Here is a 15,928-nt window from a genome sequence, read left to right on the forward strand (position 1 = left end):
TTGAAAACAGTGATCCCAAACAGTGATTTTTGGATTGGGACTCCAAACATTTGAATGTTGATGTATTTGTTACAACACGTTTAAAACTGGCTTTGCAGCATACAACTCATAATAATTGTTGACAAATAAATAGTTTCAGTGAATGATTTTATTTCTGAAAGTTTCTGAGAACTCCAGAAGTGAATGTGTGTAAATGTGTATGTGTGTGTTCAGATGCGGGTCATGGTGAGGCAGATGCAGAGACCGAGCGTGAAAGAGAGGGAGTGTTTGCGCTGCATCAGCGACGTGGGGCGATAAAACAGGCCAAAGTTCATGTGGTGAAGTGCCATGAGTTCACGGCTACATTCTTCCCACAGCCCACCTTCTGCTCTGTCTGCAAAGAATTTGTCTGGTATGGTCCACCTGACACAACCCTACACAAAAAAATGCTACATTATTCAAATATTTACTAAAATCATTCATTATTTGAATGTTAACCAGTTGCACATGAATAAATAATAAAATTGCATCAACACAGTTCTTGGCAAAAGAAATAAACTGAGAGGCAGCAATTGTCATGACATCACATATTTTATCCTCTCGCAACCATTTGACACATTTGAATTAGCATTTATTTTGTTTCAGTGCTGTTACACTCTCCACAAATATCACCCAATTTGCTTCATAAAGGAATACTGCAGTATTTCTCAACCTGAACTCTATCGGCTGCATCTGAATCCTGCCTGGATAGTAATTTTTAGGCATTTTTCTCGAATAAAAACGGAAAACCTGCTGATTCTTATAATAGAAGCCAATGTGCAGTTGCTGAATTCCATTAATCATTTTTAACATATGTGACTTGACATGAATTTGAAGTCTGTGACTCTTACAATCTAACAATACAGTTTTTCAGGCAAGCTAATAGCTGTACTTACAATGTCAACAAAGCTGCTGAAACATCACTAGAGAAGCAGTTCTTTCACTTCCCCAGAGGTTTTTTGGTGTCTGTGGCGGTAAAGCGGAGCCACATCGCTATTCCGGTACCACAAAATCCACAAAATCTTCCCTGTAGAAAAGTGGTTTAATCTCTAAAAGAACTCAGAACATAAAAAATAACAGTGAATTAACAACATGTTTTAAAGATTAGAGACCATGTTGGCAGCATGTTACAGATTTGGCAGACAGAGGTTATGTTGAAAAACACTGGAATATTCCTTTAAAATGAATTATGTCCATTTTATGTCCAAATTAGAAAATGCTTTTGTAATTGTTGACAGCAGGTTTAATCAACTTCTTATTGCTATTACAATAGGCTTATTAATTTTTCATGCCCGATTATCTTCTGTAATATAACAGTGTTATGACGGGTGTCATTATGTTTGATGCATGTGACATAAGCTGCCATGACATCATATATATGATGCCATGACATGTTTGTTTTGTACATGTTTGACATGATAAGTATTGCTGGCAATTCAAACATAAGTGACCCCCCCTCTCTCCCAACAGGGGGCTGAATAAACAAGGATATCAGTGCCGACGTGAGTTTCCTGAATTTGACTGTTTTCAGATTTATTTATAGCTCCTTTATGAGCTTTTTCATGAGAAAGCAAACAATATTTATTATCTCTCTCACTTTTTCTCTCTTCGTTTCTCTTGCTCTCTCTCTCTCTCTCCTTTGTAGAGTGCAATGCTGCCATCCATAAGAAGTGCATTGACAAAGTGATCGCCAAATGCACCGGCTCTGCCATTAACAGTAAAGAAACCATGGTAACCACTACAGACCATGCATTTGCTTGTTTGAAGCTTTATTTATATTTATATTTATATTTATATTGCACTGTATATCATTGAAGCTGTTTTAAGCAGTAGAACAGTATGTTATCACGACTAACACCACAATAGTGATTTGGTCGCAGACATGAGCCAAGGTTGAGTGATCTGTAACGTTATTCACAAGAATTCTTGACTGTTCAAGTGTTAATTGTTGCTTTTGTAGCAACGAAAATTGTTAAACCAAGAATCCCTCACCATTGTTTAAACAGGTTTTTAATGTTTGCAGTTTATTCACCAACAAGTAGTTCCTGTAGCCTAAAGTAGCTGTTATTGTTACTAAACAACAAGTGGTCAGCAGAAAGATGCAGGTGTGGGGAAAAACTCCACACGGTTATCAGATATAACAACATGAGTACAATGTACAAGTTGTAGTACGTTATATACAAGACTTTCACTTTTTTGTGTTAGTATAATTTAGAGGGGCTTCCACACTGAATCTGCTGTGTGTGTGTGTCTGTGTGTTTTAGATCCATAAAGAGCGCTTTAAGATCGACATGCCTCATAGGTTTAAGGTCTATAACTATAAAAGCCCAACGTTCTGCGAGCACTGCGGCACGCTTCTCTGGGGTCTGGCCCGACAAGGCCTCAAATGTGAAGGTGAGCAATCACATGACTCCATTCAGATCACATGATCTTAAAGAACCACCACATGTGTAATATGACTGCTTAGCCTCAGACTGAATAGACGACTGAATGACATGGTAGAGTATTACCTAATCCATTCTGACACTGTCCAAAAACTGTGCTTTATAATGCCCTGATCTAACATGCTAATCACAAGCTAATATGTTAGCCCCAGTTATAACCTTACAATACATACCCAATAGCCAATATCATACAAAACATTATGAAACAATTACATGCGTAATACAACACATGCTGCAATACAGTACAACACAATGTATTGTTACACAGCAACTGTCCAGTTACACAAAATGTGTTAAAATAGTAATGACTTATGTGGTTACCACATAAAAACGCAAAGGGATGAATTTATTTCAATTTTTATTCTTCATTAGAGCATACAGTTTGAAAAGGAAAGTATAGGGAATGTTATATCAGTGCATTAATCCATATCAAACTCATCTAAAATGCTTTTTGGTTGACTTTGTTGCCAAACAATAACCCTGTGTGTGTGAGAATCAGGGCCGTCTCTTCTTTTGGGGGGGTCTAAGCAGGATTTTTTGTAGGCCTCCTATCTTGATGGCTGATGTCCTGTGAAATAGGAGTATAAAAAACAACAGTGACTACCACAAGTTGTCTAAATTAAGTAAATTTGTGACTGCCTAATTTGTGTATTGCATATCACTGGATGCTCATTTGAAATTCTAATAAGTTCTAACAGTTTAAATCACAGATAACCTTTTTAGCATTCTTAATCCAGGTGTCTGTCTCACAATATAGTATTTATTGCTTACCTATCTAACTTTAAGCTTAGTTTAGTCAGCACTGGTAAGACTCATGGAAACCGCAACCATATTGTGTGTGTGTGTGCGTGTGTTCTTTTTGCAGAGTGTGGAATGAATGTTCATCACAAGTGTCAGAAGAAAGTAGCCAACCTCTGTGGGGTCAACCAGAAGCTGATGGCCGAAGCACTGGCTATGATTGAGAGCACACAGCAGGTTAAACATTACATCTTTATTATTGTGGTGGGGGATGGGGGGTTGGGGGCATCACAGGTGGCATCACAGTTAACAATAGACATTAAAAGCCCTGGACAAATGCAACCTTTGCGCTGCATTAGTTTGCATACTACATATCATAGAAGTTTATTTTTGTTTAGGGTGGGGTTTGGGCAAGGTCTCAAAAAACATGGGAGGGGCAAAAAACCTGTTTGCAGAATAGCATAATATAGTGTGTGAATTAAGCGCACAGACACATGTACACACACTTTCCTGCATCTTCAGGAACAGGCTGTGTGTTTGCTTTGTGTTGGTGATGTTCAGATATAATTCTGAAAGTGAAAATTCTTTATCTCTGTGTGTCTCTCAGGCACGCAGCTATAAAGATAGTGAGGTGACTGGGCGTGAGGGGCCAGTAGCTGTTGGTCAGGGGGCAGTGGTCAAAGAAACCTCTGGCTGTTTACCGGTTCATCCGCTAACTCCTGCTCCACCACTGCCACGCAAAGGTAACACTCACATACATGCATGTATGCACACACCAGGCAATTCAACCTTCATTAGGAAAAAATTTATTTAATATAATCAAATGAAATATTTCCCCTGTAACTATGTTATCAAATTAACATTGACTCTTTGTGCGAAATGCCATGACTGTGGTGAAGCATCAAGCAATAAGGAATAAAAGGGGAGGGGTGGGATCCCCCTGCTCTGAAAACAATTCATACCTATTCACAAACACATCTGTATGTGTGTGTGTGTGTGTATATATATATATATATATATATTTATATATATATATATATATATATATAAAACTTATTTATTTTAACTTATTCTCACTTGAATGAAGGTTGTACATACACCAGGTTTGTACAAACCTTTAAATTTGACTGTATGTTTATGTATGCTGCTGTTCTGTGTGTTTCTTTGCATGTAATGTAAACCATTTCTGGGTAAGAACACAATTCCTTTAATTCTTGTTGTGGGGAGGGTTATGACACTGCCTTATAATTGTCAAAGCAGCCTATAATTTGCAAATGATCTGACACTGCTCTGCTTTTCCTCCTCTCTCAGAGCATCAGGGCATAGCGTGGGACGCCCCACTTCAGGGGGACCGGCCGAGCCCCACTGTAGAGCCAGAGCCACTGTACGCTATCCCACGCAAAGAACACCACCACAAATTCACCCTCGATGACTTCATACTGCACAAGATGTTGGGAAAAGGCAGCTTTGGCAAGGTGTGTGTGTGTGTATATATATATATATATTGTTAAAGTTTGTTGTTGTTTGTTAAAGGGTTAAAGTTAACACAGAGCAGTAAAGCATCTACACTGAAATCATTGTGTATGTGTGTAGGTGTTTCTAGCAGAGCTGAAGGCCACTGGGCAGTTCTTTGCAGTGAAAGCTCTGAAGAAGGATGTGGTTCTGATGGATGATGATGTGGAGTGTACAATGGTGGAGAGGAGAGTTTTATCTCTTGCTTGGGAGCATCCATTCCTCACACACCTCTACTGCACTTTCCAGACCAAGGTGAAACACACACACACACACATAGACACACGTGTTATACAATGTCAGGACAAGGCTCATTTACATGTAAATGTATTTAAGTAAGAACAGGTCTAAAAATGTACATTTTTTCTATTTTTGCTAATTTGTCATATTTAAATGTTTCAGGTCAGAGTGAACATCATTTTATTGACAATGAAGATTTATTCAAAACCTATATCACCCATGTGAAAAAGTAATTGTTCCCCTAAACCTAACAACTGGTTGCGGCACCCTTGGCAGTAACAACTGCAATCAAACGTTTGTGATAACTTGCGATAAGTCTTCATCACTGTGGAGGAGTTCTTGCCCACTGTTGTTTGCAGAATTGCTTTAATGTAGATACATTGGAGAGTTTTCAAGCATGAGCTGCACATTTAAGGTCTTGTCACAGCATCTCAAAGGGATTCAAGTCAGGGCTTTGACTTGGCCACTCCAAAACCTTAATTTTGTTTCCTTTGAGCCATTCAGAGGGGATCTTGCTCATGTGCTTTGGATTGTCCTGCTGTATAACACCACTGCGCTTGAGCTTTAGGTCACAATATGACGGGCAGACATTCTCCTTCAGGATTTTCAGATAGAGAGCAGAATTTATGGTTTCATCAGTTATGACAAGCCATCCAGGTTCTGCAGAAGCAAAGCAGCCCCAGACCATCAAACTACCACCACCATGTTTGGCTGTTGATATGATGTTCTTACGGTGGAATGCGGTGTCAGCTTTATGCCAGACGATCCTTTGACTCATCAGTCGACACAATATTATTCCAAAAGTCTTGGGGGTCATCTAGAGGTTTTTTGGCAAATGTGAGATAAAACCAGCAGTGGTTTGTGCCCTGCAACACTCCCATGGATGCTGTTTTTGTCCAGAGTCTTCCTTATTGTGGAATCATGTACATTGACCATAACTGAGGCAAATGAGGCCTGCAGTTCTTTTGTGATATCCTGGATGAGTCGTCGATGTGCTCTTGGTGAAAGTTTGATGGCCAGCCACTCCTAGGAAGGTTATCACTGTTCCTGGTTTTCTCTATTTGTGAATAATGGCTCTCACTGTGGTTTGCTGGAGTCCCAGAGCCTTAGCAATGGCTTTGTAACCCTCGTCAGATTGCTAGATTTCAATAACTTTCTTTCACATCTGAATTTGAATTTCTTTAAAACATGGCATCATGTGCTGCTTTTTGAGAACTTCTAGCTTCACGTTGCCAGACAAGTTCTGTTTAATAGATGTTTAGATTCAACAGGTCTCAGGTTTTCTTCAGTAAATAAAATTTAAAAACAGCATTTTGTGTTTACTTGGGTTATCTTTGTCTGATATTAAAAGTAGTCTGATAATCTGAAACATTCAAGTCAGACAAATATGTGAAAATCGAGCAACCAAGCAAACACAGACACATTATTCCACATGATATTGCTGTTTTTAAGCAAGAAATATTGTGTGTGTGTGTGTGTGTGTGTGTGTGTGTATGCCATGTAGGAGAATCTGTTTTTTGTGATGGAGTATCTGAATGGAGGTGATTTAATGTTCCACATCCAGTCCTGCCACAGATTTGACCTGCCACGCTCCACGTGAGAGACGCACTCACACTCACACCCATACACTCATACACAGTTCATGTCCATTTATGTTGTCATTGTACACAGCAACATAGTCAACTGTTATTGTTTTAAATCTGCTTCATAAATAGAACTTACTTACATTACAGCCCTACAAATAGTTAAATATAGACATAAACATCACACAAGGAAGCATGTCTAAATCTGCACCTCATTCTCTCTCTCTCTCTCTGGTAGGTTTTATGCTGCTGAAATAATCTGTGGGCTTCAGTTTCTGCATTCAAAAGGCATTGTGTACAGGTAACTACAGGCAAAAGCCATATTAAAATATGTACATCATTCATACATTAATAAAATATATAATACATCAACAAAATTACTGTCAGAAAGTAAATTGAAAACCTATGTATGTTTTTTCTCTCTGTACAGGGATCTGAAGTTAGATAATATCCTACTGGATATCGATGGTCACATTAAAATCGCTGATTTTGGCATGTGTAAGGAGAATATGCAGGGGGAAGCTCGGACCTCCACCTTCTGCGGAACGCCCGATTACATAGCCCCTGAGGTGACACACTCACAACACACTTTGCTTTACAACTGCTAGTGCTATTTACCGCATTTGTTCTTTAGTTCTTTACTTACTTGTATACTCACTGACAAATAAAGTAATAAAGATAATAAATTCATATTACATCTCTCTGAAGAGTTTTGTTCCAAGATGCTACATTTCCATGTGTGACGAGAAGAGGTTAAAAAAGAATAATAGCTGTCGTTTAATGCACTTTATCAAAAAGTGTGTTTTTATTTCTTTAATAAATGAAGAAAAAAGAAAATTCATCAAAGGGTGTTATTTATATATGTTTATCTTTTGTGTTTGTCTAAATGTCATATATCTGATAAGCAGTAAACATGCTTGAGCAGACACACACTATGTAGACACAGGATTATGCAGGATTACATTCTCTTTAAGTTCTACTATTCTTCTGCAGATTTTACTTGGGCAGAAATACGGCACCTCTGTGGACTGGTGGTCTTTTGGGGTCCTTCTTTATGAAATGCTGATTGGTCAGTCACCGTTCCATGGGCATGATGAGGAGGAACTGTTCCAGTCCATCCGGACAGATGATCCATGTTACCCGCGCTGGCTGACCAGAGACGCACGGGATATTCTCATTAAGGTATGGCAGACTAATTAAAGGAAACTTTGGCAAAAAATATTTCTTCTTATCACAAACACAATGGATCAATCAAGGCATGTTTGGTGTCCAAAGTTTGCTTCTTTTGTTTTGCATTTGAGCTACAAGGCTCAAGTAATGGAAGCTTATACCCCACAAATTAGCACTGTGCAAACTCAGGAGTAAAAATGACCTGGAATGTACAGGAATCCTGTTCTGGGAGTAAAAGTTTAGACAGAACAGCATTCCAGGCTGAACTTTGAAAATCTAGATAACTATTTTTAGGGAATCCGCATAGTCACTCTCTTGTAAAGTGTACGCATGAAAAGAAGTGTCTATTAAACACCTACAGCCCATTCAGCATTAACATTTGCTTAACATTTGAATTAATTGTGTGTATTGTTGCTAGTTAATGGTAGGTTTAATGAAAGTGCCATTGCCTTTTAAGAGACGTTTGAATGAGCAGCATCAAATAAGAAAAGCCAGATTTTGTTCCCTTTTCTTGATTGTTCTATTTCTGCTCCCCATAGATTTTTTTTTGCTTGCCATAGAAATGCTACCATCTGTATTTAAAAATATAGATAGGTTTAATGAGGCTTAAGTTTGAATTCCTATTGTTTAATCAAAGCATTAACAAATGTAAGGTCTGTAATCAAAATGCCTAGATGGGAAAGAGACCTAGATTTATTTGCAACAAATCAGTTAACATTACTGTTGTTGTCAACATGTAGAATTTGAGTGTTTTTGTACTTTCAACTTTAATGAATGGAGACCTGTGAATTAAGGTATTAACATTAAGCTTTAAGAAAAAAAACATTCAAGCTTTTATTCTCAATGCAGGAAGTGCACAAGAATAAAACATTTATTGGTTGATTATAAAAAATAAATTATAAAAAGGTTAAAGTTAAAGGTATTCAAGGTATATTTCACTGTGAAAATACTCTAAAAACAGCAGGCAAAAAAACCCTAGAGTTACCTCGGTAAGACCTGGCCATGTCCACCACTGAGCAAACTGCATGCCTAAATCATCGCACACAAACTGTGTCGAGTTAAATAATCTCAGATAGACTTGCTTATGTGGTTTCTGACACTGTGTAACACACTGCTATCTATAAACATGGATTAAAGTACAGACACAGTTCAGCCTCATGATGGCTGCTACTACTGTTTTTAAAAATGCAACTCACTTTTGTCCATTTTTAAAGACAAATTTGATTTTCCACTGAATGATTTCTTTAAACTCATCTGATCTCACCAGTATGCCAAACAAATGCTATTCGTTTTTCTTTTTATTCAAAGGCAACTGTAACCTTAAAAAGCTAGCTTCTTTCATCTTTCTTAACTCTCCTCTCTGCTGTGAGTGGTGGACGTGGTGACCTGACTCTGACCAAGCTATGTGATGTGATTGGTTGCAGTTGTTTGTGCGTGAGCCAGAGCGAAGGCTGGGTGTGAAGGGCAACATTCGGCAGCATCCTTTCTTCAGGGACACAGACTGGAATGCACTGGAGAAGCGGCAGGTGGAGCCCCCTTTCAGGCCTACTGTGGTAAGTCCACATGTAGTTGAATAGCAAGAGTGCATGAGAGAAAGTGCAGATACTGACATGTGCTTGTATGCACCACAAGAACAATCTAGCAACAAAACATTATGCAATCTATCTATGTACCTATGCATCTATATATATATATATATATATATAACACACACATACATATATATATATATATATATATATATATATATATTGCTTGCTCAAAAGATATCAGTTACCTTTTTGGAAGCATTCTTGGTACTTTTTTACTGCATTAATGTTTATTCGCATTTATTCTAATGTTATTTGGGATTTTTATAAGCAGAAACACATTTACTGTCGAGATACATGGTTTTAAACTGTGTGCTTAGTTGCCTAAGATTTTGCACAGTACTGTATATGCCATATATAGATAACGATTAACAAACAACAAAGCATGCAGGCCTAATGGACATATTAGATGTGTATATGATGTTTGTCTGAGTTTATTTCAACTAAATTTGGTCTTTGTTTGCAGAAATCTCCGAGTGACTGCAGTAACTTTGATAAGGAGTTCATTAATGAAAAGCCTCGGTTGTCCAGCGCAGATCGCACCCTTATCAACAGTGTGGACCAGACCATGTTCAAGAACTTTTCCTTCATCAACCCGGGCATGGCTCGCATTAAGAATGCCTGAGATCTACACACACATACTGAAGATACTTCAGTGCCAGTCTACTCACACTTTTAGTAGTAATGCATTAAATTTACTTAATGCAAATGTGCACATCATTCTCATATTAATACAACATATTACATCAACACAGCTGTTGAGTTTGGCAGTGATTGTGTTATATAAGATTTATATATATATATATATATATATATATATATTTTATCATGTGGAAATGATGTACACATTTGAATCAAGTAAATGTAGTGCATTAATAGAAGTTCTCAAATCATAAAAGCAATCAGTAAAAGCGGTATAATTGAGCCATCCTCGTGGACTACAATAACGTCCTAATTAAAAGTCAGTGGACGTCCTGGTCTGCCTCCTCTCCTCGCTTGAGGACAATCAGGACACATCACTGGAACCTCACTGCTGTAGGAAAAGTTCCTTTTTACTGCCCCAAATCATTCCCCATATTTGCACCAGCAAGTCCTCCTACTTAAGAAATGAAATAAGACTGTATTTGTATAGTTATGTTATACATCACCATCGTGTGGACTGGTATTTGCGTGACATATTTCTCAGTGAGATAATGCAGAATTGGCATGTATTTAATGCAATAGAGTGAATATGTTTCCAAATAGGATTTGAGAATTAGTTGCAGCTGTACCTGGTTGCACATTCATGCGTAAAGTCCTAGCTGAGAGAATTCAGTCCCTAGCTGTTTCTGGAATGTGTGTATGAGTGTGTGTGAGGTTTTATTATTTGCGCTTGTTAGTGGATTAATCGCAGGCTGTGTGTCTCCATGTGAATAGTTGCTATTTTAAGTGTTGTTTTACAATTGTTTCTTGTACAATTGTAATTTGAGTTGATGAAGTCTTATTCTAATGAAATTTTGTATGGCATATGAATACCACAGTGTCCTTTGCCAACATATGAAGTAGCAAAAATGTACAGATGCATTGCTTATTTTGATGGTGATTTTTGGTCGTTCACGCACAATAACGCACCACATAACTTAAATTCAGTAGGAGGCATAAATAAATCTCATAATTCCATGCTATAACACAGAAAAACATGTATCTTATATGTCTGTCATCCTTGGATTGACCATAACTGTGTTGAGGTTTGTCAAATATGTAAAAGGATGCTGTCATATCAGTCTAAAGCAAGTCCAAAATAAGTGTCCTTTGATTTGATGGTGCATACTAAGGTACACAACATCAATTTAGTTTTGATATAGAGTGTTTTTATAAAAAGTCTGTAGCTAAATTTAATAACCACAAGTACATTGATCAGTTTGACCAGCCAATAATAGCTTACATTTTTCAAACAAATTGTCAATTAATTTTTTCATCAGAAACAGTAGGTTATTTTTGATGTGCACATGTCACAAAATACACCAAAATTGTTTAAAAATTATCTGAAAACTGGGGAAGACAAATAGGACACTGCAACTCCCAACGCATTGCATTGTTAATGTTAACTGGTGTTACCTAGCTTGGAGAAGCTGTGGTCGGTTTTTGCTGAAAGGTCTGGGTGCACATTGTCAAGGTCAGTAGAGGTGAAGTAAGTGAGTAAATTGTATTTATAAGGAACATATAAAGATAACTTATTGACGGAAGTGCTGAAAAAATGTGATATGGCAGTTATTAGCCATTTCCAAGTGATAGTGTGTTTTACTGCTAACTAGTTAGCTACAAAATTGTCAAGAGGATCCGGACACATTTCTGTGGCCTGAAAATAACTAGTTAGCTTATAACACAGATCTAAAGAGCCATATACCCAGTTTGATAATCCATATCTGTTCATTTCTGCCTTAGATATGCTGTTGTTCTCACTAGTCGTTTTCAGTAAAGTTCCGCTAGCTAGACATATTTTACTAGCTTACTATTTGGGCTGTTTCTTTGATGTTCACATTCATATGATTTCTAGAAAAAAAATCTTTTATTTGTAAATTTAGTTTAAATATGAAGCCTTAGGTTTTCGTTATATACTCTGCTCTAATGTATGTGTAATGCAGCTAATTTGATAAGCACATTTTTGCTAGCTACTACTGTTGACTCCATGCTTATATTTGGAGCTTTTATGCAGGCCTAAGGTTCAGATTTACTTATTTACTTATTTTCCTGCTGCAGGAACACATTTTAAAGAAAACATGAAGGAAGTAACCTAAAATGACTAAATATGTTAATAATTTTGACAGTTGTTCAAGTCCAAGATAAATATGTAACCACATGTGTGCATGATAAGCATGAGTGTGGTGGTACAATGTATACTGTACTAAAATCTAAACATAACATGTTTTACTAAAAAAAACAGAGTGGGTCATTTCCCACATTAGGTGTGACCAGCATTTGCCTGGAGCAGTGCTGGATTGCTTTTTATCAAACTGCTGCAAAATAGGAGCAAAACCAAGTGAAAATCATTTATATTTTTGTTTAGTTTATGATAGCCAAAATTCTACAATTAAAAATTAAAAAAAAAAAACCTACTCAAATTTAGTACACAGTGTGTGCTGTAAGCCTGTTGTTGTCCTGAAGAGGGCACTGTTCTTCACTATTTTCAATGATGGCTGTTTACAAGGTTTTGTGTGTTCACCGTGAACAAATTGTATTTCCAAGAAAAGCACTGTCAGTTAAATGGGATGCTTTGGAGCAGCCGCACATGAGCCTAAGGTCTTCACACCTAAAGTCAAGAGTCGGCAAAAACACTGTTTCTCAACCCTGGTCCTGGAGACCCACTGCTCTGCACTTTTTAGTGTCTTCCCTGCTCCTAACACACCTGACCCAACTAGTCAGCTAATTAACAGCCCATTAATTACCTGTTAATGTGGCTGTCATAAGGCAGGGAAAGCACTACAATGTGGGTTTTCAGGATCAGCTTAGAGAAACACTAAAACAATGGTTTTCAACTCTTGCTTTGGAGACCCACTGCCCTGCACTGTTTTAGGTATACTCTGCGCTTAACCCACCTGACCCACCTCATTAAGCTTAATAATTAGATGTTGAGCTGGATTAGGTGTGTGGAGGCTGGACATAATAAAACTGTGCAGGGCAGTGGTTCCCCAGGATAGGGACTGAAAACCACTGGGCTAGAGGAGTATAAAACCCCCCAGCACTTGGTTGGGAGCAGTGGAACATTTGGGATCTGCTGGAGTGGCATTTGTGATCCATAACTAATCACACTGACCTCACTAATGCTCCTGTGGCTGAAAGCAGTCAAGTCCTCAAAGCAATGTTCCACCATCCACTGTAGCCTTCACGAAAAGTACAGTCTGTTACTGCAGCAAAGGAAGGATAAACTCTCTATGAATACACAGAGGAAACGCTGACTGAGCATGTCTACAAACTTTTGGACATATAATCTCAATGTAAGTTACTGAGACACATTAGCACAGTGGTCACCAAACCTCTTCCTGGAGATCTTCTGTCTTGCAGAATTTATTTCCAACCTGCATCAAACATGCAGCTCCCCCCCTTACCTAACAATAATGCATTTTACCCAGCCAATCAGGAACTTCTGAAGAAGCTAATTAGCCAGAGCGGTTGTGGCAGATTGTTGTTGGAACTAGACTCTATAGGAAGGTAGATCTCCAGGGCTGGCTTTGGGGGGGCACTGCATTAGCACACTGAATTTATTTCCAGCAGTGAATAACCTGTCATTGCTCTCACAGTCCACTAGAGGGCGGCATCTCCCTAAGAACACAGCTCACTTACGGTAAACGGGTGCAAACGCATGACTTGATGAGTCATCGGATGACGGAAATTGAGTCAGTGCCAAAGAGTTTCTCATACTGCCTTTGTTAGAGGGAAGAAGCGGTGCTCTCCGATATAACTGAGAAACAGAGAAGAAACTCTTTTTGTCGTTGTGGTCCTGGATGTGATGTAATTCTTCCTGTTTTTGTAAATGCTTTGAAAAGGGAAAGGCCAGACATTAGTGATGTCTATTGTTTCAGACGGTCACACAGATCATGGTCTCACCTGTTGTACCTTTTCTTTGGCCAGACGGACAATTTCACCTTTGGGCAGTAGTATTATACATGTGACATTGGGCTGGGCTTTATCTGTACAGACTGCCATCTCTGCTTATGGAGACCATTTCAGTGTGAAACATACATTTATTATTAATGCTGAGAAGTGATATCATAGATTTGCATCAAAAAATGGTAAATGACCTCTCATAGATGTTATCATTACTACTGACTAGTCACATAGAGAAACAAGACATGTTGTTAATAACTGCTACAGTACTTCATGTATATCTCAATTTCTATCTTGATTTAAAGGGTTGTATGCGTTATAATATCCACATTGTCAAATTACATGTTTGCTAATAGTCTAATTGAAAAAAAGTTCACACATTCATTTATTCACATTCAACAACATTTTAATGCACATTTACTGTTTATTTGCAGAATTTGTTTTTAACACAGTGGGAAAAAGACAAAACCTAGAATGTGGATTGTGCCAAAGTTCTATTTTATGTTTAATGATTTTATTTTTTTTCCAGTATCAAGTCCAAGTGGTCTTAATTGTCAGTCCTCAATATACAGTAACTTGTATACAATGGAATGAACTGTCGTTCTTCAGGCCTCATACTGCGACTCACAACAGCAACAGCTTAAACAGGCCAACATAAACATATATCATATTAACATATCAAGTATGTTAATATATTAACATATTTACATATTGATATGATATACTGAAATGTCAGTTTGATAAACTCACCAAAACAAAACTGAACTTGGCAACATTTTTTAACATAAACTCTATCTGCCACATGCACTATATGGGCAAAAGTGTGTGGACACTAACATTAGTTAGTTCAGGTGTTTCAGCCACACCCATTGCTAACAAGTGTATACAATCAAGAAAATAGCCATGCAGTCTCCATAGACAAATATTGGCAATACAATGGGTTGCACTGAAGAGCTCAGTGACTTCAAATGTGGTACTGTCATAGAAAGCCACTATTGCCACAAGTCAGTTTGTGAAATTTCAGCCCTTCTCGATCTGCCCTGGTCAACTGTAAGTGCTATTATTGTGAAATGGAAGTGTGTAGGAGCAACAACAGCTCAGCCACAAAGGGGAAGACCATACAAACTCACACCAGGTGCTAAAGCACGTAGTGCATAAAAATTACCTATCCTCTGTTGCATCTCTTACTACTGAGTTCTAAATTGCCTCTAGAAACAATATCAGCACAAGAACTGTGAGGTAGAAGCCTCATTCAATTAGTTTTCATGGCCAATCAGCTGCACACAAGCCTAAGATCACTATGCACAATGCAGAGCATCAGCTGGAGTCATGTAAAGTTCACTGCCACCGGACTTTGGAGCAGTGCAAACTTGTCCTATAGAGTGATGGATTATGCTTCTCCATCTGGCAGTCTGATGGAGGCATCTGGCAGATGCTGGGAGAATGCTGCGTACTAAAATGCATTGTGCCAACAGTAAAGTTTGGTGGAGGAAGGATAATGGTCAGCGGCTTGGCTTTGGCCCTTTAGTTCCAGTGAAAGGTAATGTTAATGCTACAGCATACAAAGACATTTTGGACAATTATGCTTAACTTTGTGGCAACAGTTTAGGTAAGGCCCTTTCCTGTTGTTCCCTGTTGTTCCCTGCTGTTTCAGCATAGCTGTGTCCCTGTGTAGAAAGCATGCTCCGTAAAGACATGGTTTGATGAGTTTTGTGTGGAAGAACTTGACTGACCCGCACAGAGCCCTGACCACAACCCCATCTAACTTCTTTGGGCTGAACTAGAATGGAGATTGTGAGCCAGGCCCTCTCGTCCAACATCGGTGTCTGACCTCACAAAACCTCCTTTGGGGTGGTGCAGCGGTAGCGCATGTGCCTTCCACCAAGAGCGAGTGAGTTCGATCCCGACCTCGGATGAACTTGTTAAATGTCTTGAAGAATTTCCCTTTGGGATTAATAAAGTGATCTATATATCTCTTCTGGATGAATGGGCTAAATGTTCCACAAACACACTCAAAAATCTTCCCAAAAGCTTCCCAAAAAGAGTGGAA

At 38.3% G+C, this 15,928-nt stretch overlaps 1 protein-coding gene across 2 annotated transcripts in view; it reads left to right on the forward strand.

Annotated features, from left to right (window-relative positions):
• Positions 1-10,071, forward strand: part of prkcq (protein kinase C, theta) — a 38,944-nt gene extending 28,873 nt beyond the window's left edge. For both annotated transcript variants that reach the window (XM_036577266.1, XM_036577265.1), the window contains exons 5-18: positions 214-391; positions 1,489-1,520; positions 1,664-1,749; positions 2,283-2,412; positions 3,328-3,437; positions 3,808-3,943; positions 4,512-4,675; positions 4,794-4,967; positions 6,457-6,548; positions 6,774-6,836; positions 6,966-7,104; positions 7,529-7,717; positions 9,130-9,258; positions 9,761-10,071. In XM_036577266.1, coding sequence (XP_036433159.1) covers positions 214-391; positions 1,489-1,520; positions 1,664-1,749; positions 2,283-2,412; positions 3,328-3,437; positions 3,808-3,943; positions 4,512-4,675; positions 4,794-4,967; positions 6,457-6,548; positions 6,774-6,836; positions 6,966-7,104; positions 7,529-7,717; positions 9,130-9,258; positions 9,761-9,919 — 1,781 coding nt within the window. In that variant the 3' untranslated portion in view covers positions 9,920-10,071. The remainder of the gene's footprint in view (positions 1-213; positions 392-1,488; positions 1,521-1,663; positions 1,750-2,282; positions 2,413-3,327; positions 3,438-3,807; positions 3,944-4,511; positions 4,676-4,793; positions 4,968-6,456; positions 6,549-6,773; positions 6,837-6,965; positions 7,105-7,528; positions 7,718-9,129; positions 9,259-9,760) is intronic.
• Positions 10,072-15,928: the final 5,857 nt, after the last annotated feature.

Source organism: Colossoma macropomum, unplaced genomic scaffold, assembly GCF_904425465.1.
Source record: "Colossoma macropomum unplaced genomic scaffold, Colossoma_macropomum, whole genome shotgun sequence".
NCBI classification, from domain to species: domain Eukaryota; kingdom Metazoa; phylum Chordata; class Actinopteri; order Characiformes; family Serrasalmidae; genus Colossoma; species Colossoma macropomum.